The 27,141-nt window shown below is 42.6% G+C and overlaps 1 protein-coding gene across 3 annotated transcripts in view; it reads left to right on the top strand.

Moving 5' to 3' along the window:
- The window catches only part of FGF9 (fibroblast growth factor 9), a 28,012-nt gene extending 5,257 nt beyond the window's left edge, over window positions 1–22,755 (top strand). For all 3 annotated transcript variants that reach the window (XM_038175265.2, XM_072032677.1, XM_005031210.6), the window contains 2 exons: window positions 2,375–2,478; window positions 21,052–22,755. In XM_038175265.2, coding sequence (XP_038031193.1) covers window positions 2,375–2,478; window positions 21,052–21,297 — 350 coding nt within the window. In that variant the 3' untranslated portion in view covers window positions 21,298–22,755. The remainder of the gene's footprint in view (window positions 1–2,374; window positions 2,479–21,051) is intronic.
- Window positions 22,756–27,141: the final 4,386 nt, after the last annotated feature.

The following is a 27,141-nucleotide window of genomic DNA, read 5'->3' as shown; positions in this document are numbered from 1 at the left end:
CAGTGCCTGACAAGACAGTACTCAGGATCCATGTACTAAGATGCATTTCCTCCCTCTTTCTCTTTTCTCCCACATTTTTAGCTATAAATAGGGACCTAGCTTTTAAAGTTTGGGGCTGTCCTGATTTTCATCTGGTCCAGCCTCATTTTGAAAGGTATATCTATTTTAATATCTGGTTCAGATCCCATGCACTGTCACTGTATTACAGAAATGATAAAGCGAAAAAATTCACAGGAGTGCTGGGCCAAATCATGCAATCCTTAAACTGTCAAAACTTTTGCATGACTGCATGGTTGTCCCCAGATACTCTCATGAAGACTTAGCAGCACGGCATGTAAAACTTGCTGTGAATAGTCTGACGAATGTTTTAAATGAACAAGTCCCTATTCTGATCTCAAATGTGTGGATGCTCTTTGCCAAGGACCTTAAATTTGTCTTGTGCACTTACAATGGGATGTGACAGTGCTTTTTTTGTTCTTTTGACACACTAAGCAGCATGCACACAAATATTTGAAACAAGGACAGCAATTAAAGTCTACATTGATATTGATGTGAAAGATGCCAGACTCACTGACTTAGCTGCAGTGTGGTATAATACACACTTCACATAAGACTTAACTTCAGTTAAAATTGCTTGGTAATATGTATCAAGTAATATGATAGTTTGGTAAAAGCTTTACAGAAAAGGCCTTAGTAAGAAATCTGGATGTATTGCATGTCCGGATATAATGGGAATGATTAAATTGTTTCAATGGATCGATTGTATCTGAGATACTACACATACCAGATAAACAGCACACTGCCAATTTTTATTACTTCAAAAAAAAATCCATAATTACTAGATATTTCCTCCCTGTATTTTAGGATTAGTGCATATGTAGAGAATAATTTAAGATGCCCAGGCCTTAAAACAGGGTTATCAAAACAATAAGACTATGGTGTTTGTAGTACTGAATAATATATAAGGTAATGATCAATAGTCCCTTACAGGGAATACATTTCATCTTTACATTAGCTTGGCTATAAATTTTCCCTATTGGCTTCAACTTGTGCTTTGTTAGATTTATGTGATCCATGCCTGTTATTGATTAGTGCCCAACTATTTTGTGGGAGATGCCAAATTAATTGTTCAAAAAATCCATGAAAGTGCTTTTTTATTGGCCATGTGAGGCTCAACACATACTATACTGTTATTTTATTGTTTCATGCAAATACAATTCCCAATAAGCTTTTAAAATAGCTACGTGGTGTGGTTAGACATGAACATTCACAAAATATATGGAAAATGCTACTCTGTGCCTTATTTTGTGGCACAGAAAGTAGCATTGTGCAGTAGTGTGCTTCTGAATATTGCTGGATAACTCCTGCGAGATCTCTACATGAAAACTCCAGAATAGGAAGCAATTTCCACATGTTCCACAAGAAATCTAGCTTTTTGTGAGGTTTGGCTGGTAGCATCCTCACGGAGAAGGCAAGCAGCTTTCAGGGAAGGCTGCCAACAGAACCCCAGACCTCAGAAGCAGAGGAGCTGGTGTTTGAGTTGGTGCTCACTCCACTGTGCACAGGGATGCTCAACCTGGGAGCTTTGCCGGAGTGCTTCCCTGCAAAATATTCTAACCTGCAGAAAGTTTGCTATTGAGTGTAAAGGAAGATGTAATCAATTGTGTGCTATCACTTAGCTCTAGAATATTTTAAGTTTCAATTTAGAGATAAGTAAAAAAGTAATATAGTGGATGTTTAATATCTAGACAAATCAGTGTGAGCCTCTGAACTGTATTACAGATTTCCATTTCTCAAGCCTCTGGAAGATGACAATGTGAGTAAATCTTTCCATGTATTCCTGATTCATTGATGCCCAGAAAGTAGATATTTTGGTTCCATGTGTAACTTTATTTTCATCTCACAATACTGGTTCAAGCGTGTTTTTTTTTTTTTCTTCCTTTTTTTTTTTCTAAGTTACTTTGCAAGACAGATTTCATAGGTTCTTTAATAATAGTAATTTTGGTTATCTGAAAACGTGACTTTTTTCTCTTTGAATGCATGAGTGTTGTACAAATTGGAATACCGACAAGTGCAATATGGCTGAGCTTCAGGTTTGTTTAGAAACGGTGAGAAAGATTGAGAATAATCTTTAATTTGATACCTTAATGCTGTCTGCAGTGCATCACTCTAGCAGAGACTTAAAGGACCTAACCATTCAAAGATCGTGTTTTAAGGTGTGTTCATTTGTTCCTCATCTTCCTCCAAACAACTCTGAAAATGGAAAGCACACCTCTGACACCAGCTGTTTGCCACTCAGGGATCAGTCACATCTGGGAAAGATCTTCCAGTGCAAACAACATCTACACTGTTTGCTTTTTCCTGTATTTTCTAGGTATACTGGAGTTTATCAGTATAGCAGTGGGCCTGGTCAGCATTCGAGGAGTAGACAGTGGACTCTACCTTGGAATGAATGAGAAAGGGGAGCTCTACGGCTCGGTAAGTCCTTGGTTGTGCTGGGCAGTTTAAATGCTTATGTTTCTTGGTAAAAATACTTGGTAGCTCCTGCAAGGCTCTGTTGTGTACAAGCACAGCTTCTGCTTGAGATATCTTGCAGTTTAATGAGAAACAAGACTCTGCAGGTGGTGTGCAAGTGAGGGAGAGGAAAAGGTGACAAAATCTGGAAGGCGTGATAATGTGGGCAGATGACAACGTAGGTATGAACAGTGGAGACTGCTGGCCACTGCAGACTGAAGGATGTACTATAGGATTTGCAAAACTGTTGTTTCAGTCAAGGCTTAAATGAGACAAAGTTGTTGCTTTTTGTGTGTAGGCAGAGATCGTGCTAGGAATTGACAAAAGCAAGTCGAGGGGGAGGCACAGGGTGGCATGTGTGGATGAGAAAATGAGAAATAAGAGTGGGTAAAAGTTATAAAGAGTAAAGGAATGAGGGCAAGAGGCTTGGTGGTCTTGTTCTGAAAGTTCAGCTGGTGTTCCCTGCAGGGTGGTAGCAGGAATGAGTATCTGGCTTGGGAAGGAGTAAAACTTGGTGTTTCTTGGAGTTAGAATGGCCACTGAGCCTACCTGGAGCTATTGGGTGATCATCCTTGGCAGCATGGGCTGTTTTGCTGCAGAGGAGTTTGTGTGTGTTTGTGTACACATGTGCATGTGTGTGAAATGTCTGTTCCTTGGAGCGATTCAGACATCTGGCATACACAGGGGCTCACATGTGGGGTAGATCACAGGCAGGAGGCAGCTGAAGTTGAGTAGGTAACTCCTCAAAGAGTAGAAAGCAACCATTTCTAGAAGTCAAGTGTCAAGCTCCACAACTGATGAGGAGTAGAAGAGCAGTTGTATCAGGGGAAGAGGGTGTCAGGTCTGGAGGGAAGGCGAATGTGTGAAGCAGAAGGAGGCTGTGTATGCACAGGGGTTCTTCAGATCCATCAAGGAGAGGATGGTCAAACGGCCATTGGGCAAGGCCTGATGGCATAAACATTGCATGGAGAGACACTCAGAAAGGAGTTAAATAATAGTGTGGCCTTGGGTGTAGCTGAAGACCCCTGTGCCACAGGAGGGTAATGGTAACTGGGAAAAGGACGAACTGAATGGGACAATGGTGAGAGTGGGAGGAACATGAGATGAGCAGATGGTGATGAGCAGATGGATGGAAACAGGAGTGAGAGTGCAGCTTCCCGATATACAATGCACAGAGGAGTGTGAGGAAGAAAGACCATGAAGGTCCAGCAGAAGTGTTTTCACAAGAGTATCCAGGTTGATTGATCCCTTTCTGGTAATACCTTGTGTGAGAGATGGGAGGTGACTATCTTCTGAGCAAAGAGTAAGTCAGAGGAGGAAGCCACTCCATATCACGAAAATGTATGTGGGAGGCAGAAAAAGAGGTGGTAGAATGAGGGGCAAGTTTGGGATGGAGAGCATGTGGACAAGGAGGAAAAGGAGACATGCAGACATGGTGGGAACCAGCGAGTGGAAAAAGCAAAAGGAAAAAGATTTATAATAAATGGCAGTATGGGAGAGGAAAAGGTTGCAAGCACTGAAGGGAGGAGAGAAAAGGAATGGATGAAAAGACAGATGTAAACACATTGCTGGGGAAGAGTGAATAAGTTGGTATAAATCACAGGTCCTGTGCAGCTCATCCATGGCATAAAGGAGTAGGCAAGTCGTGAGTGCTTGCATGGTTCAGGTAGGCAGCAGAAAGGCGGAAGAGCAACAGTAATATGAACCAGTAAATGTTGAAAATCAATGATAAGAGTAATTATTTAAGCAGATAAACTTAGTCAGTGAATCATGTAAGTTACTCTACACTTCAGATATCCAGAAAAAGAAGGAAATTTGGAAATGACTCAGGTTATTGATAGAGTTTAAATGCATAGACTTTGGAAAGCAAACATTACATTGCTTTTCAGTGTAATTCATGTTTCGTGTTTGCAGTATGTTTGACTGCTGGAGTGAATTACTCAAAACTTTTTTTTTTCTTTTCTCCTTAAGGACTATGCACAAGAAATTCTTTGTAAATTACTAAGCTCATTGTGTTAATGAAATAGTTGTTCCATGAACAGCAGTGTTCATGGAGCCTGCTTTCCGCAGTGTTTGGGTCTCACAGTCCCAAACATGAGTCTCCTTTATCTTTTCTCCCTGCACTAACACAAATTCTCAAGCCCTTTGTGTGTCTTGCACTTAGAAAGAGATGGTGTCAGCTGTCCATGCTCACTGGATGGTCGGTTTGAAAAGATTGCATAGCTCACCACTCCCAGGTGGGACGTGCAAATGATTTCTCTTCTTTACCCAGTCCCTGATTAGTTGCAAAACTGATAGGGACTTAATTTTCTTGAAGATCTTTGCCTCTTAATTGAAACTGGTTGAAAAAGCTGAGGAAGGACTGACAGGCAGGCAGACGGATGGACAGTGTAATTGGATAACCTCTTTTCCCTAATAAATGAGGCTAAAAATATGAAGCCATTTATAAAGGAGAACTGGCAATCTATAGGGCCAGAATGCAAAGTTCAGGTTAAAATCTGATGGATGATATGGCTCATTGTCAGCCTCCAGAGATGGCACATGCTGAAGAGTGATGGTAATTGAATTACATTACTTCCAATGAAATATAACCTCTAATGGCTACTCAGTGTGATGATGCTTTAAAGCCTTGTCAACACTAGCAATCCTAGTGCCTATATTTCAGCAACTGTCAGCTCTGGTAGAAACACTGAGATAAGCAGGCCTCTGAGCAGTTTTTCGTGTAGAAATGGCTGGACATTTTTAAGTGACAGCATTTTGCTTTTGGTTTTGGTCAAAAAAAAAAGGGGGGGGGGGGGCAATTAACTGAAAATGAAGTTCTCTGGCGGGAATTAAATGCCGCAGTTTGAGCCAGAAGCAAGTAACGTCCAAGACAGGACTTGCTTTCCTGTGGTAGAGAAGATCAGTTCTGCTGATATGAGCCTCTGATATGTGAGACTGAGGTTCAAAGTTTTCACCCGGATTATTCCGGGGGGTCACCCAAGCTGGACTGCTCTGTAGTACCAGCAAGTTCTCCATGTGCTGCCTGTGCCGGGTGGTGGGTGCTTTTCTCTTGTTTTTTTTTTTTTTCACCAAAGGCCACGAATAGCATCAGGTTTGTCATGGAGCAGGCACAGCTGTGAGGCTGTGAACGTGTTTTGTAAGGTGGGAAAACTGTTTCCCTCATACAACTGAATAGCAAGATAAGAAATTCCTGGTCTTGCTCTACATCAGCATTGTGGATCTACACAGGTGTGTTTCTGCAGGGATTCAGCACCACTGAACTTGGTAGTGCTGGAATAGGTGCCCTGTGTCTGTGGCAGCATTGAATTTATATTCAGATTTCCTTTTTAAAAAGAATGTATATATATATATCAGGTGTGAATCAAATTAGCTCCCTGAAAGACATGTCCTTCTATATATGTGTTTGAAACATTTGGCACAGGAGGATTTTTCCCAGCATATTTGTGGTGCCGCTAGAGATGGGACATATGGTGAAGCAGAGCAGCCAGGATGGGTGATCGCTGCCAATTTTCATGAAAGGCAACAGTAAAGGCAGCTTCAGCATATCTCGATCCAGACATGATGCTCTTGTCTTTCTGAAAGTGCTGCTTTCCCCGTAAATCTGAATTAGCTACACAACGAATGCTCTTCCCAACTTCCACCTTTACAGGGGGCTCTTCTCTTGCATCTTCTGTTTCAAAAAAGTTCACCGACTGTTGTGCTGCTCTCAGGACCATGCACACAGGGAGCCTGTTCCCAAGGTCCTCCCCACCCCACGGACTGAGCTAGGCAAAGCTGAAGGTACATGTGTGTGGTACAATGAGGAAGCTGGTGGTGGCTATGTAGTGATGACTTGGAACTGGTTAGTGTCAGCAGCTTTCCCTTCTCTGTCTAGCTCTTTTCCTGCTCTCCATTTACCTTGCCTTCCCCTTGCAGCCTGCAGCCATGACTCATCATGTTTCACAACAGCTTCCATGTTCCTCATTGGAGAGCAGGAAAAATCCAAACTTCAGATAGGATCCAGTGGGTGTTAAGATGAGACATGAAGACCATTTTCCTTCCTGAGCATGACACAGGTCTTGCCAAGGCCTCTGGCAAGAGTGTCAACAAATGTGTTGTAGTTGTGCTCCTTGGTGCCGTGTGGTGAGGATCTTCCTGCTCAGACCCATGATGTTTGTGTCTTCATGGGCTGTCCTCAAGCTCACACTGCCTCACACCTCTTCCCCTGGGAGTTGGTGCCCCCATGACAGGCAGTGATGAGCACCCATGGCATGGGGTGCCCATCATTCCCACACCAGACTGTCCTCTCACGGCAGGACCATGGGACACCCTCACCCCCAATGTCTTCTTCTCTCTCCTGGGCTCTCCTGCAGTAGAAAACCGTGCTGCATCTCACTGCTGGCATCCATGCCCCATCCGTCCCCTGTGGTCACAGAGCTGCCCCTCTCCTTTTCTCCACAAATACTGGTGTCTCCATTGCTCCATGTGTCCTTGGAAAGTGGCAAGAGGCAGCGCAGGCTAGATGGTCCAGAGGAGAAGTGGGAATGGGAAGATCTGGAGCAGCTAGTTACATGTAGGGCAGCTGTGCAATGGGGAGGAGGAAGAAAGAAAGAAGGAAGTGAGATTGTTAGAGAGGGCTGGGAGCATTTGGGAGGAGAGGGAAGGGTAGAGAGAGGCTTCAAGCAACTGGGACAGAGCTGAGGAGCCCACATTTGGGGCTGGGGAGTGAGGTCTCAGATTCAGCCTTACAGGTTGCATGTGGCACAGTGAGACTTAGGACTGCTTATACCAGGGTAACGCATTGCTGTCCTTCAGAACCGAAATCTTGTTTGTCCTGATGTTTTCAGGACACTGAACCTGCCTTTTGCTCCTAAAACTATTAGGGAGAAGGTGGAGGAGGGGAGAGAGAGTGCTGTCCTTGAAGAAACATGTTTTCCTAGTAAGTGTGCAGGGAGGTGACGATACGCCTCTTTATTGTCCCAGCAGCTGCACCTGCAGGGCTTTGTGCCCTTGTTTGGGTCCCTACAGAGCTGGAAGGACTCTGCAGCTACAGAGACGGGTGAGCAGAAGCTTTTGAGGAAAAAGGGACACATTTTTGTAGTTTACTGAAAATGACTTGGTGTAGGTGTTGCTGCACTCTAAAAATACCTTTTATGTTCCCATGCAAACAAGGGAAGGGAATTGTTCAGCCCTTCAAATGACAGGGCAAGGTGCACGGAAACAACACGAAGAAATAAACAAGTTGCAGGTGCATGTTGGGAGCAGCTGTACGTGGTCAGTGCAGGTATCTAAGAATAAGATAGATAATAAAATTACTTTGCAGAGTCGTTCACACTTTCCTGTTAATGTTAAACACCTCTCACCTAAAGGGATTCCATAGACTTCCGATTTATTTATTTATTCTTTTTATAACCTGGATTATCTGCCCATCAGAGTGCATGCAGGCACCTGGGCCTGTAGTGAGCCTGGGAGGGAGCATAAAATGCAGGTTCCCTGAGTGAAGGCGCAGACTTCCAGGTTAAGAGTGGACAAAGCCCAGCAGGGATAATTGCTCCGACAATCTCTTGAACACCCTTCTGTCTGTGTGTAAAATAAAGTGCCTTCTGCTGTGTGATACAGATATTGGAGGCAAAGGGCAGCTCCTGGGACAGCAGAACTGAGCAGAATTGCTCAGGGAGACATAGCAGCCCGTGATGAGATACCTGGTGGTGTTGGTTAGCAGCAACAGTGACTTGTGTTTTCCTGAGTACATCTGCTTTAAGCAGGAGAGTTGTTAGAAGAAGGTCTACACATGATCTGAAAGGGGAGACTTCAAGATTTGAAGAGGATGGGTTCGTAAAGGTGTTTATGGGCCTGGATGGGAAGGAAACTCCAAACTTGCCAAAAATTCTGCAGAAACGGTGTCCCAGCAAGGATAAAGCTGCAGGGAGGGATCTGTGGTCTAATAGGCCTTGGGCAGAGGGTCTGCAAGGAATAGAAGAAAGGTGAGCTGCAGAAAAACACGGGGCTTGGAGAGAGGCTCAGGGACAGAAACTGCTGCGATGAAGCTGAGTGAAGTTGAAATAGTGTTAGGCAAAAAGTTTTTAAGCTATATAAATGAAACGGGAACAGGAGCCTTTACAAACCCTGTATATAACGCATATATATGTATATAATATATAATGTATAACATATAGAGTATCTAATATAATAATAATACACAGCCTGTGTGCTCAGGGTGAAGTGCAGAAGCAATCTAGGCTGGCTGCTGCCATGCAATGCACTGCTTGGGCTAGCAAATGTCTCTGATAGATGCCTTGGGTTGGTAACACAGGGCTGGAGGATTCACTGTTGCTTGATGATCCAACAAAGTGGGGGCAGCAGACACCACTGCTGAAAGAAGAGGCTTTTTCCTCCTGAACTACTCCTTCCCTCCCTTTTGCTGGAGTGAGCCTTTCTGTTGCCATGTGGTGAATTGAAGCAGGGAATTGGAAATCAGGCTGGCCATGCAGGAGGGTTGTGTTCAGCCTCAGTGGCTCCCCGTCCCATTCACTGTACGGCCATATGACCTGGTACAAAGGTGGGAGCAAAGCTGGCCAAGGGAAGGGTTGCTTCTTAGAGGGGCAATGCAGGTAACTACCAGCCTTGAGTGTATGCACACCTCTGCCTGGTTTATATTTGGCAAGGGCAGGACCTAGGAAGCTGCAGGGCTCTTAATTTGGCCCAGGTTGTGTGCAGGATATGGGAGGACACAGCTGAATGAAAGAAGAGAGGAGGGCCTGTGAGATGGGTCTACTGAAGCTGGACACATAGCTTCAGGCAAGTTACCTTTATTTTTTTAATTTTTATTTTTTTCATGGGAATTTTTTCTTCTAGAAATAGGAAATACAGTTGCTCTGATCTGCAGGGATGTGTTAAGCTATGACCCAGCAGAAGAGAGAATTTGCTACAGTGGGTTAAATGGGGGTTGTTCGAAGACTTGTGTGATAGATGACGAAAGAACTGAAAGGAAGACAGCAGTGGGGAGTGTTGAAAGGTATTAGGCTGGAGTGAAGCTATTACTGGAGTTTTTATGGGTTGGTCCTTGGGCTGGTTTTATGCCCTGTTTTTATTAGGGACATTAAACATCTTGTCATAAAAAAGTAGTTGTGTGTTATTGAAATTTGCAGATGTTGCAAAGTTGGGCTGTATTTTCAGCCCAGAAATCTGGCTCATGGAAGGGACTCTGTGACCTGAAGTGCACAAAATGTGAGCTCACACACTTGGGGCTCAGGGAGAGCTGTCAGTGCTTCTGGTAACAACTGGTCTAAATGCGAAGTGGGGTTTTGGTCACTTGTGTTAAGGAAGACGAATTGAAACTGGAACAGGTGCAAAAGGGGGATGAAAATGCTATTAAGTGGTAGAGTCTAAAGATCTTGGCTTATTTAGCCTGCAGAATGAAAACTGAGAGGATACACTCTTGGTCTCTGTAAATACGTTGAGGTTTCATGCCAAAGAGAGAAAAAAAGTCCTTGAAATAAAGGACAAGGATGAATTGGTTTGAATGGGTCATAATAAAAGCCTAGGCTGGATAATGAGGGAGTTTCAGTTCAGGAGGAAGTGAGAGTTTGAGCTAGCAAAGAACGTTTGCAGGGAGGTGGGAGGGGAAGCCTCAGCTGCTTTCTCCATACACTGTATGGTAGGGAACAGGCTTGTTTCTGTGGATGCTTTCTTCATTGGAGTTGTAGGTCTGAGGAAAGCCCTGAAAATTGAGTTACTTAGGAAAATTTGTCTACAACCTCCTCTCCTTCACCTTTGCAGATAGCATCCCTGAATTTGGATGGGCAGGCTTACTGAAAGCTGGGTACTGTTAAATGGTGACCCTCAGAGGTACCAGCATTAGGGATGAAAGCAGAAACTGCAACCCAGCCAGTAAAACGATAGCAAGGTGTGAAGGACCCCATGGGAAGAAAGGTCTTTTGAAATGTGAGTACTGGTGTAGGAAAACCCAATAGGTGAATCCATACACCTAACACAGGGAATCTGGGAAAGCTGTGTGTGAAACTGCAGCTACTGTGGTTTTATTAGAGTAAGACTGGAGTCTGTTTTTTAAATCAGACTTTTACAGATTCTAACACCTGTCACCAGGGAGGGACACCTGCTAATAGTGCCCTGTGGGATAGGTGCTAGACTTTTCCTCTGGTCTTTGATTTTCCTCAGAGGACTTCATAGCAGGTGCTTGCCAGGTCTGAGGTTAGTTTTGTGAGAGAGAAAACCCTCAGTGATCTCCTTACCTTGGTCTCTGTAGTTCCATGCTGGACTTGGATTATTGCTACATGCCTGGGCAGGAGAGTGTTAGAATATCTCCGGCGTATTTAAATATAAATAAACAGAATTTGTTGGACACTATTTGTATATATAGCTAAGCTTTGATAAAGCAAGATCTTACTTGAACCTTAATTTAATGATTTGCTTTCCCCTAATTAAAGTTGCATGTAATTTTGTATTCTTAAGAAATGGGAGATTAGAGGTGCTGCTTGAGGAGACAGCCAAGGTGATCCACCACCAGGCTGCAGAAAGATGCTTCCAGGAAGGACAGCCCAGGTTCCCAGCCTCTGCTGCACACTTCTGTGTTCCTCCTTGCTCAACACCAGTGCTAGCCAGACTTGTCAGGAGAATAATTCAGGGACCTACAGCCACAGAGGAAGGCTTGCTTTTTTTTGCAGGGTTGCTTCTCTGCTATTTTAGCTCCCTGAACTGGATTGTTGGCTGTTTGGGCAGGTCGCTGGGGGGGAATTGGCTGCAGAGCTGGGTTGAAGAGGGTTTGGGTGCCATGCTGTCAGCACTGGACAGTCTTAGAGTGGAAGAACAACACCATAAACCTGAACACCATAAATCTGAATCCTACCCAGCCAGCAAGCACTGGGCTTGTTCAGCTTGAATTTCTTCAGATTTGCTTCTCTGCAGTTGTATAGCACCACAGTTACTGTCGCCCTGAACGTTTTTGGAGCCAGCCTTGTTAGCGATACGGGAGTGTGAAAAGGTTCTGTGCATTGAGTTGATCTGAGAATAGCATGTTGAAGTGACACACTAAAAGAGCATCATCAGCAGTGACATACTGAGATGTGCTTGGGGATTATTCGCTGCATCAGATAAAGATCTGATGTGCTCTTTTTCTGACTCAGGAGCCAGTGGGATGTGAACGTGGCACTCTTTTCCACTTCACCATTCATCATTTTCAAAGGCAGAGTAGAAAATGTTTGCCCTGCGGGGACTTCATTAGGGATTTTGTCTAGGTTGGGATTGGCTTTGCAGTTTGAATGTGCTTGGGCTGATCTGCCGATGTGCAGCAATGAAGTTCATTTGTGTCGCGTTCAGAAAGGCTAAGAAATAAAGCTCGTTACAGTGCAAATCCATTTTTTTTCCCCTTTTATAAAGTACTTTGGCTTCTTTTTCATTCCTTTTGTAATGGCAGACTTCTGCTGTTACTTTTGATCTGAAGATGAGGTTTTAAATCCGTGCTCCATGACCGCTGCCGAGGAAAAACTTGGCTTCTGTTGTGGATGCCACATGCTTCTGAGGTCTGGCCCAGGCTGGGCATCTTTCATCTGCTCAACTTTACACTTCAACACAATTACGAAGGCACTGTAATTGTGACTCAGGAGAAATTTTGACTTGATTCTATTACAGTTGAAATGACACTGACTTTAATGGGAGCAGGATTGGACTGGTTCCTGTAAAACCACCTATTAATTTTATGGTTATGTCAGCAGACCCCAATCAAGATAAGAGCCCTACTGTATTCATCATTTTAAAAACCTAGATCTAGACAGGGTTCCTACCAGTAACTCTGCAATCTAAAGATAGACTTTTAACATATAAACATTTATAGCCCTTGAATACCTAGGCAGATTTTTGGCCTGCTGATGCCTTCATTAGGACAGCATCTAATGTATAATCTGGACTCAGAACAGGCAGCTTAGTTGGGGAAATTTGAGGAAAGCCCTTTGGGTTGCTTTAGAATATACAGACATGGGAAAACAATATTTTGAGCTTTAAACAAAATCATATATATATATTTTTCCCATCACACTTTACAAACTAAATTCTTTGGAAGCTCCATGTACTGGAACCCTGTAGACCAACTGTGTGGTCTTTGACCTCTTTATTCACCAATTCTCCTGAAGTTGGTACTATATATCTATTTTGTTTTCGGGCAGATTGACAACTTCTTTCATCAAAGCTGAAATTAACTGCATGGCTTAAGTCTGACCTATTAAAAGAGAGGTTTCACTGATGTGTGTGTGTGGGGGGAACAGGGCAGGTGGCCGAAGAGCCACTTGACTTGCCTAAGCATTTGCTGAAGTCCAGGTCAGCTGTGTCAATGGCAACCTAAATCAGGGCATAACAGCACCAAAGATATGTGGAAATACCTGGGAATGTTTTTTTTTTTTTGTCCTACTCAGAAAATGAAACACTAAAACTTGTGTAGCTGGACCCTTGACTTTATTGCCTCTGAGAAAGGGAATGGGAGAAGTGTCCAAAGAGGCATCTTTGGAGAGGGAGCTTATGAGAACTGCTGTCTAAAGGGGCAAATATGACATGCTTTCTTCAGCAGCTGCTCTTTGAAATGCTGGCCTTCCCTTGCGTCCAAAAAAGGTGGGATATTAAAAGGCCTCATTTTAAAACAACTTCAATTGAATATGCAATTAAATCCACTGGGTGAAGTCTCAGAGTAGCAACCCTCTGCAGTGCTGCCCACTGAAGCACTGCAGCTTTTAAAGCCTAATTGGCAAATTTATTGTTTTCCAAGACCCCAGTGATGCATGGCACTTCAGAGAGGAGGACTGGATCTTTCCAAAATGCAGTAGCCTGGGATGCTTTGTTGGTTTGATGACATTTAAAGTGTATCCAGATTAACCCCCTTCCAGAATGACACTGTGGTCAGTGATGTCTCTGTCCTCTGAACTAGCACCTAGCTGAGAGCTTTATATAAAAGCAGTAACAAAATCTGGAGACAGGCTTTTGTTCATCAGCCCTTGACCAAATTGTCTTTCTGAAAGAATAAAACATGAAGTACTTTAATGGGATGAATTTTTATCACGGCATATGCATTATAATTATTTGGTCCCCCAGGCAAAGTGTTTTTTGAAGGGCCTTGAGTGTTCTGCTTTTATGATGATACCTTTGAGGTGATGGATCAGGTGCTTCTCTAACAATGGGTAAATCAGGTTTTGAGGGGTTCTCCCTGAGTGTAAAGGCTCAGGCAGATCAAGCACTTCTATCACCCATGTTGTAATGTCTCGCAGGATGTGAGTTCAGCTGCTCCTGCAGAAGTCATGCCCTTTCTGCTCAAGGAGGGCTTTCTCTCCTTAACCTGGTGTTCTGTGCTTCCATAACCGCAAAGCAAAATAAAATATACCGATGATACCCTTTGATGTTATGCTTCATCTTAGTTCTACAAAGCATGATTTATTTAAAATCTCTACCCAGTGAAAAGCTTGACTAGTATTTCAGTTGCACAGGCTAAAGAGTGTGCATCTAGCTGCAGGAGATCAGACCTGGGCTGACATACATGTTGTCTTATGATAGAAGAGAATTTGTGGAGCGGGGAGCTGGGCTGGGTCAGGTTACAGCTTTCAGTAAATCTGAGCGTGCCTGAAATGGCTCTTTTAGTGTCTTAAAATATTTGCTGTCTTTTTATCATTGCAAGCCTGATCCAAGTTCCATTTAAGCTGATGGGAACTTTTCTGCTGTCGTCTTTAAAAATTGGCTCAGGCCCTGTATCAGATTGCATACCACCTTGCTTTCTGATTCTTGGAAGGGTTCAGCCAAGCGTGATGAATTAGATGCTTAGATAACATTGATGACTGCAGTTCTTGATTGTGCCAGGGGAACCAAAAATAAAATAGAGGTCAGAAGTGTGAATAGTAAATGGCACGGTATGGGTCCAGTCCTGCTGGCGGGGAGGGAGGGGAACACACCTGCTTGTTTGCTGGGTTGTGAGAAGTTGACTTCTTCCTGACGTTGTGCTGTTGTAGCACAGAGCGGGAAACTCTCCAGCTCTTGGAGGAGAGGCACTATGACAGTGTGCGGGGCCCCAGGCCCTTCCCTGGCATTTTGTCCTGACCTCCAGCAGAAGGGGGAGCAGACCCCAGGTGTTGAGGTGGCACCGAGGCTTCCTCCAGTTTGCTTGGCTGGGCAGATTTAAAGCAAATCTTTGCAGACAGGAGTGTGGCTGCTGGTAGGCAGCCTGTGCAGGCAGATGCAAGCTCTGGCACTGTGGGGCTGCTCTTCCTCTAATGGCTCCATTGTCCGGGGAGGGCATGCATGAAGCCTGACAGCTGCAGCAGACTTCAAACCTCCAAGGAGTGGCTACCCCTAAAACCAAGAGCTGCGGATTTGGCGGTGGTGAAAATGGATGGAGGCCTAATTGGCATCTCTGGCTTCTGCAGCTCATGGCAAAAGAGCTCCCTGCTGTGCTGGGATAACATAGTGCTGGATCCCTGTCTGCTCCATCCAGGGGAGGTCCGGGGTGGTGCGGAGGGCATGGGAGCAGGAGAAAAGGGGCAATGGGGCAAAAGGGAGAAGTGATGAAGTCCCTGCTGCACTGACATCTCCTGAGATTTCATTATTGATGCTGAAATCTGCTTTGTTCAGGAAGCTCTTCTTTTTTGTTGCCTTCATCAGGATATGGAGGCACCACATTTTCTGTGTCTGTGTAGCTGCCTGTTGTAATACAACTTCTAAGGGGACAAGGTTCTGCCAGGTCTTACAAACTTTCTGTATGAAAGATATTCTTCTTTAAGCACTCTCACAACTGCTTCATGGTAGCAGTATAAAACATTTTTTTTTTTTTTTTTTTTTTTTTTTTAGTGGGGGTGTATGTATGATAAAAACCTTATACGAATGAATTAAAAATTTGGGAGGAGAAGCTGAGGAACACTCCATCTATGCCAAAGTACAAGGTGACCTCAGGAAGGGAAAATGCAATTGCCCAACTGTGGTTTTGCCATGACCGCCTTGCCTAACTTCTCTTGTCTTGTAAAAAGTGCTGTGGAATACGAAATGCATGAGAATGGCAGCATGGATGCCTGGCTGTTTGCTAGGTCTCTCTTCTGGCCCCACAGGGTTTCCAGTCATGTCTTTGAGGGATCATGGAGAAGCACTGATGCAAACACCCAAAAAAGCCAACTAGTCCTTTTTGCAGACTTTTTTTTTTTTTTTTCATGTTCTGTCAAAATATTAAATAAACAAAGTTCTGAAAAAGACTGCGAAAAGAAACTATTCAGAGAAAGCTCTGTGACAGTCTCTAGGTCAGGTGTTCACTATGCAGTGCTTGCCTTGCACTGCTGTCTGCTAAAATTTGAAGGAAAAGCAGTGCTGCCTGGGCACTGGGATTTGGCTTCTGATCGTGGTGGGAAATAGTCCTTGCAGCCAGAGACTTCTCAGCTTAGCACGGGAGATCAGACAAAGCATTGGCCAAATGCTAAACTGCACCTTTATTTATGACCACTCTGGATGAATGTTAATTATTAGCTGAAGATAGCGTGTTCTAGAGGTTGTTTGCATTATGGCGTGGGAAGGGCCAACCATATGTAAAATGCATGTGTTTGTAGGCAGAGGAGCAAAGAAAACCACTTCAGAGGCAACAGGGGATTTTTTGCTTGCTTCTTCTCACCACATATGCAGTTTTTATTAATGTCATATAGCCATAATAAGGGATTTGCATGAACTTATTTAGGAGACAATATGTTTAAACGTGATTTTATTAAGACAGGGTGGTTTAACACAGTGATAACATGCAGTAGATACGTCGGAAGTGCTGACTGCATCAGATACACTTCTCTTTAATAGTTGTTTGGAATTCTGGACTAGGCATTTTCTTGTGAGGTGTCTATATTGAATCAGTGTAGTCATTTACATAAAGTAAAACTATATGTGGTATAGAGTACTTGGCTAAACATGAAACCTCTTTGCTGTGGTAAAAGGCATGATGGTCAGAAGAGGTTTCCTTTTGTCAAGTTATGAAATACGTGTAGTTTGGCTCTGCTAGGTTATTTTTTAAAGAAAATAAGATTAATGAGTTTTATACAGGGCCCTGTTCTGTGCTTTCATTTTACGAAGCAGCACTAATGTCTTACCACCCTTTAAAGCCATGAAACCATCCTTCGGGCAGTGTTTTTCCCATTTCCACTTATTTCCAGTTAGCTGCTTCACAGGGATATCTATTTTAAAGACAATGGCAAAGCCTTCATTGCGATGACTGCAACTCTATTAATTTGCTATCTTGCTCTTTAAGAGTCTACTTGCAACTAGATAATATAATTATTTTGCTCCATAGTTAGCTGCTGGAGAATAAAGGAAGGGAAAGGGTTTCTCGGCTTACCTGCCCTGATCAAATGTTATCAGACTTCTGAATTAAATCCACCCTGGTTTCTTTGTCCTTCTGATTTGTGCATCTTTGAACAGTTCGATTATTCAAACATTTTGAGTTAAATAAAAGCTTAAAAAGACAGGTGAAGTGTGTAAATGTAGTAAAATAGGGTTCGATCGCTTTATAGTGGAATACTCTTTAAAGAGTCCTCACTGAAAACATGTGCTATGTGGTGCAACATCTGATTTATATAATTTTCAGGTCACCTCCTTATTTGGTCCCTGGATTGAACGATTTGCTCAGGGCAGGCAGCCTCCCCTTCCACAGGAATGCAGGTTGCTTTCCACTACTGTTCCACTTGGGTATGTTTGGTATTTGTGTCAGCCTTCAACACAAACGTCTGGTGGCATCAAGCGTGGTGCAACGAAATATTGGCACTGGAAAAATGATAGAGAATCAGTTGATTCTAGAAGTATGGAAAACTGTTAAATTCAAGGTCTAAATCTTGCTTTTTGACAGTGTGTGTAGGGACTTTGTAAAAGGCTTGTAGCAGGTTTCCCATCCTGAGCTGGTGAGGCAGGAAGGTGTGTGTTGGTGGGATGGACAAGCCTCACCCCAGTATTATCCTCATTTTTTGGCCTGAATAAAACGCACGTGTCTTCAACGCATGAGTGTAAATGGGTGTTAAGTCATGTTGTGTTAGTACAGGTGAGTGTGCTAGTGCCTTTCAGATCCTGCCTGTCTTGCTACTAGTTAAACCATCATCGTTTGGTTTCCAGGGCTTGGGAACAAAGGATATGCTGGGATTTTATTCCCCAGATTATTCCTGGGGCCTGATCCAAAGTCACTGGCATAGATTTGTTCAGTGGTCTCTTGTTACAACCAGCATTTCTAGGTGTACCAAAAGGGAACAGTTTAATGAATTTCCAAAGAAATTATTTCACATCTCTGAAAGTGTGGTTGTTAGTGTACCTACAAATCTGAGCCTGCATCCTGATCGTTCTCTGTGGTTCTTATTGAAGTATTTCCCTACTGTCTGTACCTGAATTTCTTAGAATTTTAATAAAGGCCCAAAGAGATGTAGCTTTAAGAGGATGAAAAGTAAAAACAGGATGAAATTGTAAAATAAAGATGCAGCTTGTGAGCTTGAAATCCATTGAACTCAGCCAGCATGCGGCACAGTGTAAGCCCTTATTCAAGGTCTGCCAGCTAGGTGCACCACAGCACTGTCATAATTGATCAAACCTGCCAGATAAAGAGAGGCTATTTTAAAATTTCTCCTTCAGGGCACGGGGAAGTACTGTGTGTGCAAAGATAGAAATTTATGATGATGCTAAAAAAAATGCAGATGAAGTGAATAATTAATGAATTCAAGACAGGACTGAAATATCCTCCTAAAATGTTGCTATTTTTAGTAGGGAGTGCTTCTGCAGTGCTTGTCATGTGATCCTATTGCCTTCTGAGAGCAGGAAAACAATTTGAATTAGTTTCTCTTTCCCCGGTGGACCTATAGACCCAGCATATAACATCTCTTAGCATCTGCTTTTGCATTAAAGCAAACAAAGTGATTTTAAACATCATGCAAAATAAAATATTAATGGGAGCTGTACTTAAAGATGATCTTCATAGCAGCTGAATATTTTTTTTAATACTTTGAGGCTGTGCAAGGAGCTACTGCAATGTGCCTAACTTTCAGCTGCTGCAGATGTCTGGTGGTATTCATTACTGCTGCTGTTTCTAGCTGTCAAAGCATACAGAGGCAATTATCAATAGCTAATTGCAGGATTTGGCCCACAGATGAAGAATTAATATAAACAGATATGTTTCTCTTTTCCTTCTATAAACAGCATGGGGTGTTACTGGGTTTGAGCTACTTTACAGTATCACAGAGGGGCTGAGGTGGGAAGGCACCTCTGGAGTCCATCTGGTCCAACCCTTGCTCAAGCAGGGACACCTAAAGCAGCTTCTCCAGAACCACGGCTGAAAATCTCCAAGGACGGAGACTCCACAACCTCCCTACCTCACGCAGTAAAAGTGTCATAGTCAGAACGTGACATAAATGATTGTATGCAGCAGCTCTGCGGACCTGCTCACATTTTGGTGCACTCTGCTCGGCTGAGCCTGCAGGGAGGGACATCTGCTGGTGGAACAGCTGGAGATGCTGGGAGGAATGGGGCTGCCATCTTCTCTTCCGCCACAGCCACCTGTATCCATGCAGAGCCCCCGCCGTAGTGAATATGCAAGTGTTCAACGTCCCCACACCCAGCCCTGGAGGAGATTTCTCCTTCCTGAGGAGTGACGAGATTCCCAACACCCATCAGATAGAGTCAGGAGCTGCTTGCTTGCTGCCTTTCTAGCCTATCAGAGTTGTCACAGCTTAAGTTTAAGAAAAGAAAAGAAAACAAACCTCAATCCCAAATATTTAGGCACTGAGAAGGGCCCTGACTTTGCAACCCGGTCCTTGGTTAGTAGGGGGAGCTCCAGCTGTTTGCTCTCCCCATCTGGGACAGTTCCTGGGTGACTCCTATGAGGTCTATAGGGGCCCAAAAAGGACCCCAGCCCCGGTGGGGTGCAGACCCCTCCCGGGGAGCATCATGCTTGCCATGCAGCCAGCAAGGTGGTTTATCACCCCAAGGATGTGGCACTGTGGTACCAGGGGCTCTCATGGTCAGTGGGTGTTCCTCCCACTGGACCCGTTTCACGCCAGTGGAGCAAACCCACTGGGCATGCGGTGCAAGCCAAGGTGTCTTGGCACTGTCAAGGAGAAAGCATTTCTGATCATGTCTTGAAACAGGAGAAAATCTCTGTGCCAAAGCAGGTTGCTTTGGGAAAAAGTTGAGAACTGTGAGTCCTGAGCTGCAGAGGTGATCCCCCAAATACTTTCAGCTCCAGGTTGAGTTGCAAGATTAGGCGACGGTAAGTTTTGTGAAGCTCCTGGTGTAAACCATGGATGGTGGTTTCCTCAGAGGAACTGGAGTTTGAGCTGTGGCTCCTTGGTTGTGCTCAGGTTGTGGGTGTAGGTGCCATAAAAGCTTTGTTGCACCTGGGCCTTGATCTCTGTTTTCCTTTCTCTGTGTATCTACCTAGAAGGACTGTTTTAATTTCTGTTAAGACACATGCACAGAATTCTGTGTGGTGTGGAGTTTTGTTTTAATAAGGAGATGATCCTCAACTGGAAGCTGGATTTAGTAGATATGAGTGCTATTTGAGTGACAATGCTAGTTACATAAAAATATTAAATTATCAGCATATAGTTATATATATATATTATGCAAGCTGATAAGACTATTTGCAGGCGTATTCTTCCCATCTTTCCATCAGCTTTTCCATGCTAGAGGCTAACACTTTTTTTTCCCCAGTCTTCCTGCTCAGTCACTTGTGTGAGCATTGCCCAATTCATTCAAAATGAATCAGGTTATCAGGTGACTGCTTTTTAAGACAACCCTGTTCATTTAGACCAAAAGGCTGGATGTGCAGGCTCAGTGAGGGGGTAAACTGGAAAGAGTGGGAGTCTATGGCACGGGAGCCAATGAAATGGTTGATGCCTTCAGTAGGTGTCTTCTGTAGGAGAGGACACACACAAGGACAACCCTTGTAAACCCTGGAGGGCTTTTCCTCACCTAACTTGATCATCTCAGCACCTGGGGCTTGTGCTCCTGTTTGAGGCTCCTGTGGGTTGTGGTTCTGCAGCACAAATAATAAACCAAATCATGGGTATTAAAATCTATCCTTTGTAATGAATGAGATGCATTAAGTATTAAGTATTCCTTGTAATGAAAGGATATAGAGATTTTAAGACCCTAAAGATGTTACCACCCTGCAAAAAAGTGATGGTTCCCTTTTGTAGTGCCTGTTTGTTCAAGTACTTGCACTCATGATTCAAGAAATTGCTTTGACAAGTCCAGTAATGTCTCATGAGCTGCTTGGAAATGATCAGAAGTTAAAATACCTGCTTTCATGTTTGTTAGTGCTGTCTTGATTTTGACAACAAAGCTTTTGGAGAATCATTTTTGCTTCACGTATGGTTATCCACCCTTGTGAATGCTTTATGAAATACCCAGCAATATGGCTTTATTTATTTAAAATTGGGAATATTGCAAGGGTTCATTCTGTGAGTTGAGCATTGAGGTGCTGATTTTGAGCAGTGAAATTATCGATTCTTTTAAAAAAAGATTATTTTTGTGGCTAGCTCCTTACCACTTTTTCTTTTCTTTTCATAGGAAAAATTAACCCAGGAGTGTGTATTCAGAGAGCAGTTTGAAGAAAACTGGTATAACACATATTCATCAAATCTATATAAACACGTGGACACTGGAAGACGATACTACGTTGCGTTAAATAAAGATGGGACTCCAAGAGAAGGGACTAGGACTAAACGGCATCAAAAATTTACACATTTTTTACCTAGACCAGTGGACCCTGAGAAAGTACCTGAACTATATAAGGATATTTTAAGCCAAAGTTGACAAAGACAATTCCTTCACTTGAGCCCTTAAAAAGTAACCACTATAAAGGTTTCATGCGGTGGGTTCTTATTGATTAGCTGTGTCATCACATCAGCTCCACTGTTGCCAAACTTTGTCGCATGCATAATGTATGATGGAGGCTTGGATGGAACATGCTGATTTTGTTCTGCACTTAAAGGTTTGTCCTCCTGGAGGAGAGCCTATGCCCACTCGCTTGATTTAGTACGAGAGGGGGAGCGCGAGAGAGTGAGTGAGAGCGAGCGCGAGAGGACGCGAGAGCGTGAATGGGAGTGAGAGAGAGGGGAGCCGAGGGAGGAGGAGAATGGCCTGATGCATGCTGGGGAATGGACACGCTTTTAAATTTTTGATCAGTTGTACTTCGTCATATATCAGCATAGCTGCCATACTTTGATTCATCGGGATTTTTGGCTGGTGGCCTGCTCAAGTGTACGCTGCATTTACAAAAGGCATGGAGGGTGCAGTCTTACTTAGACAAGAGACTTTTCAGTTAATCGCTCGCTGGGTCTCACCCTGCTGAGTTTAAAGCAAAGACCTCTTAGTAAAAAAAAAAATAAAAAATAAAAAGTTAAATTTATTTATAGAAATTCCAAAGGCAACATTTTATTTATTTTATATATTTATTTATTATATAGAGTTTATTTTTAATGAAATATGTACAGGCCAGATAGGCATTTTGGAAGCTTTAGGCTCTGTAAGCATTAAAATGGCAAAGGCCACTATGAACCTGTGGTAAATTCATGCAAGTAAATATAAAGGTGCATGGATAAAAAGAAAAAAAAACAACAATAAAAAGGTAATAATAAATTCTAGTGACCCTCATGTACTAAAGGCGACAATCTCTTTTGTGCCCGTATTATTGTAAAAGTATGCACACCACTCATGACACTGAGTACTCACTCTTCTGACTGCTTGTTTCATAGCTTACCCCCAGAGGATTAAAAAGAAAACTGGGTCTTCAACTTTTTTTCTGTGTCTGTAATATTTCCTCTCTGATAAAGTGACTTATTACATCATTGTAAACTTCACAGCTGTGGAAAATATAGGGGTTGGAATATATTCTACTTGTTAAAACCTATTGCAGATTATACCAAAGCTAAATGATAAATATGCTTTTTTTTTTTTTTTTTTTTTTTTCTTCCTAAAGCAAAATGCCAGAAACAACATAAGTAATATCAACAATTGTACTAATTTTAAGATTCCACAAATAGCACATAAAGGTTTCAGAGGGCAAGAACCAGGCTAACAGGATCACTCTTGTAAACATGTTTATTTGTGCACTTGACTATCTACTATGAAATTATACAAGTTCCATAGGGGTCATTGTAACATCTTTTATGGAAAATTGCTTTCAGTGTGACTGTCATAATACATGATATTAGCACCCTTCCTAAAGTAAAACTTGCAAAATGAAACTAATAAATCTCTATCAATAATGACTATGGGGGGAAAGTATTAGACTTGTTTTTATTTTTTCCCTTCTTCCTAAAGTATGTTCAAATATTCATGACCTGTAAGTGAAATGACAGTATGTAATATTTAAGGAATTGTAGCATTTTATGTTAAGCACACAAAAACGTCGATGAGCAATTACCATTTGGGAATTAACACATAGAAGTCATTTTTTCCCCCAGTGTCCTGAAGGAGAAAAAAAAAAGAGAGAAAAATCATGTAAACCCCATATAATAAATACATTTTGTAGCTGTTGCATCCCTTAGGGTTTGAACTTGTTGCCATTAAAATGAGCATAGCTTTTGCCATGGAGCCTGCAGGGCTCACGATGCTGCCATCAGAGGCATCGAGGCTGGGTGGAAATGTACTTTGGCATAGCCGGAATTGTAGCCTATTCGTAATTATATAATCCTGATTTGTTTTTGCTCTAATGCACACCTGTCTGTGTGATATAAACAGATATTATTTGAAACGTGAATCTGTTCTGGAATAACCCATGGCTTGGTGTCCTGAATGAGTGGGACCTTCCTGTGCTTTACGGGAGGAGAAGCCACACCTCGACCAGGAGACACCTGCAACCTGCGATAAAACATGGCATTTTGTTATAACTGGTTTTGAATGATAAAGACGTGTAAATTCAGTGAGCAGATTTGTAAGATGCAGTCAGACACTGACTTGCCTAGGGACTGCTATTGCCAAGGAATCTGAGCCCAACCTGCGGCCCGGGGGTTGGTTTGTAACCCTTCATAACCTGCATGTAGATGTGCCGCAGGTTAACCAGGTGCTGAATCGCTGGACGATGAGGCACAAAGACTTGCTGGACCTAGAACAGGTGAGCAAGCTCCTGGGAAGTGCTGGGCTCAGTGTTAAACAGAACAATTGTACTGCGAGGAGGGAGGGAAGGAAAGCTGCAACTCTGTTTTTCCAGAAAATCTTGCATGTGCTGGGAAATGAATAGCAAAGGTTAAAAATACTAGGAGTCGAGGCCAGGATACTAGGCCATGGTTTGAGTCTTAATGTTAAATTGATTTGGATTTTTAGACATAGGCAAATCATTACTACTCGTTAACATGTTTTATTTATTTTTTTTTGTACTTTTCTAAAGAAAGGATTAAAACCAAGAAAAATGTTATGAGTTTATGGCAGTCCATATAAATAAACTGTAACCAATTTACTCTAATAACCCATAATGGTGTGTAAATAGTGACTTTCTGTAAATATAGAAACATGTAATTTAACATAGGCGTTATTGCGAGACTGGATGGTCCAGGAGCTGGCAGTTCACCACTCACTGGAGCCTCACTGGGCCAAATCCAGCCTGGCTCAAATAGCGAACAACAGATTTTGTTCGGTCACTTGTATAAAATGAGTTATTTATTATTTATTTGGCGGAGGATGGGCACAACCTACACACCCTGGGTGCTGCTTGGCTACTGTGCCAAGGGCTGGAGGGGTACAGATACCCTCTGGCTCCTTGAGTGGCCCTGAAGCAGGGCTGAAGACAGCTGAGCTGGCAAAGCCAGGCTTGCACTGCCACTGCCCCTTGGCCGTGCACGTACAGGAGCCTTCATTTCCTTGTGCTGTTGATTTGGTATCTCTTCTGAGCACTATAATTCACTTGAAGAGAAATTGAAGGGGTGAAAAAGAACAATTGGTGTTATTTACCTGATACTCTGTAATGGAGTGTAAAATGCATACAGAATTCTGTAATTTCTATAAATACATTGCTATAGAATTTTGAAAATTGGTATTATTTGCTTGATGTGCCTTCAGAGCATTTTCTTACAACTGTGCACATGTGTAAGAATGGGATTGCAAAAAGACATCCTCTTTGTATTCCTAGAAAGGGTGTGAGAAAATTCCAGGATGACCAAGACCATGAAAATGTTATTTCATTTTTTTGTTAAGTTGGAAGGAAGAGGGGAAAGATTTTTGGCAAGAATTGGATTATAGCATCTCACCTGAAATGGATGTGTCAACTACTGCGCAAGCAGCATGGACAAAAAGTGTTGGAGATCCGGAGCAAGGTTACTGTATCGTCTGGTTTTGGGCTGCAAGCATGCTGTGGCAGGCAACGCTCCCCAGCTGAGTGGGGTGGGCGAAACCTCAGCAGTGCAGAGAGCAGGAAGAAAAAAATCAGAGGAAAATTGTCTCAAACTGTCACCAATCTGTGCACAACTGAAGCTGCCTGCCAACTAGAAGGAAAAAAAAAAGCCTTTCCTGAATGACTGGGTGTAACGTGTGGAGGCTGGAGATGGGTCTCTGGGCTTTGAAAAAGTCGAGTGCTGCTACTGTCCTCATGGAAAAAAGATAACAGTGTGTTTAATAAACACATAAAGAGAAGGGAACTGAAGAGACTACTTCCAAGGCAGTCTTAAGTTTCTCTGGAAATGAAATGGCAGGAGGTAAGAGAAGGTGCACCTGGACCTTCTGTGTCTTCACTGTATGTCTTTCAGAGTCACTTGCACCATCTTCTTAGTTTATGCTCTGTTCTGCTTACTCTTGTATCAAGCAAAGAAGGAAATACAAGCTCTGGCTCTGCTACCCATGGTTATGGGAGCAGAAATAAATGGTATGTCACCCATACAGGGTACCTCTGTGCAAATTCATGTCCTGGCTCCTGGCTTCTCATGAGGTCCTTGTGAGGTCCCTTAGACATTTTCGTTGCTTTGCAGATGTGGAGATTTGGCAACCTACAACCACAGCTTGTTTTGCAGAAGAGGGAAGTTGTGGATTTTCTGAAATTTTGATGAAATCTTGGAAACTTGGCTCCTGCTCATGCAGCTGTGTAGATGTAGGCAGCTGAATTTGGAGGCAGGGAACCTGGATGAAGAAGTATCAAACAACATTGTCCTCAGTACGTTTTCCACGCAGCACATAATTTACAGATCGGCCAATAGAAACCAGAAGACTTCTGTTTTCCTTTTATCTCTGTTCTTAAACAGCTAGAGCCCTCCATGGGTTGCTCACAGCTTGGTTCTATTCTGCCTTGATGTGAGTTTTCACCTTCAATACGGTTTTGTCACCTGACCCTGGACTCAGTACTAGGGGTATAACCTGACCTCTTGCTATCAGGAAGCTGGACAGGCCTGCTCAGGAGCTTGCAGCTGAACAGTTTGTTCTGAAGTGAGGAGATAATGGCTAATTAGTGTCTGAAGTTTACGATTTATAAAATTTATCTATCAAGGACCAAAAAAGACAATTAGTGATTGAAAACAGATAAATGCTATTGTACAAGGTATCTTGATGGTTCAGTGTGTTTGACATGGAGACTGAAAACAGAAAACATTTTTTAAATGATCAGGAAATTTAAAATCAAGTCCCAACTGCAGTGGAGTATATAAAACAGTCCTGTTACCTTTTCTTCCCAATGATTATACACTTTTAATAGGTTGTGTACTTTTTGTCCTACCTAATGGTATCAGAAAAGGCACTTCAATTTTGTTTTCTATTTTTCTATGTATGATTTTTCAGTTATTCTGGTCTGAACCCTGAGGCATGAAAGTCAGGCTGTGCTTCTTGGTTAGGACAGAGGATCAAGCGTATTACAAAGCTGTTGCTGTGGTGCTCAGACCAGGTGGTGTAGTCCAAAGATGACCTTGTCCTGTTGTAGCTATTAACAGAGGGCTACAACATTATTTTTTCCTTAATGCATTGTATGTTCTTGTTATCACAGGAGAGATCTTTTCAAATTATCCCCTGGTCATGTAGGCTTTATTAAATCAGTATCTGTCTCTTAAAAACACAATCACAAATGTCCTATCATGGACAACAGTGAGTGTATAAATTCAAATTTAGCTGCATATTGCTTAGTGATGCAGAGGGGTTTCGTTGCAGAGCAAAAAAAATAAATCTCTTTTTCTTTAGGTCAGGGAAATTTATTTTTACTTGTAATACTCACAAGTAGCAACTGTGACATAGTCAGAAGAATTCTGGAATTAGACTGAACTGTCAACATGTTTCTCACATTTCTGTTTTCTTGAGAAATCACAGACCATCAAATTATGGTGATATGCAAAATATGTACTGTAGATTTTTTTCCATGGCCAGAGGGCTTGGATGTATATCTTACCATTGCATGCAGTAAGTCTAGGTGAAAAGAGCATTTCTGCAGTGTTGTAATTCATTCATTTTATTGAGATCCTCCTACATAAAGTATAGCTTTAATTAAAACTATTATTATTCCAAACATTTTAGAGAGGGTAGGTATAAACATTGAAACAGTGTCTCAAAATATTCTCTATCAGATGTGCTCTTGAAAAATATTTCTTTATTTTATGCTTTTTACATAATATAATTTCTATTGCTTTTTAGAAACTGTGCTTGGTATAAATGTCCTACATGCATTGACTTAGTCACAGCCAAATTATGTAC

Source organism: Anas platyrhynchos, chromosome 1 (assembly GCF_047663525.1).
Source record: "Anas platyrhynchos isolate ZD024472 breed Pekin duck chromosome 1, IASCAAS_PekinDuck_T2T, whole genome shotgun sequence".
In the NCBI taxonomy this organism is placed as follows: Eukaryota; Metazoa; Chordata; class Aves; order Anseriformes; family Anatidae; genus Anas; species Anas platyrhynchos.
Note: the sequence above shows the minus strand (reverse complement) of the source record. Positions and strands in the feature narration are given on the sequence as shown.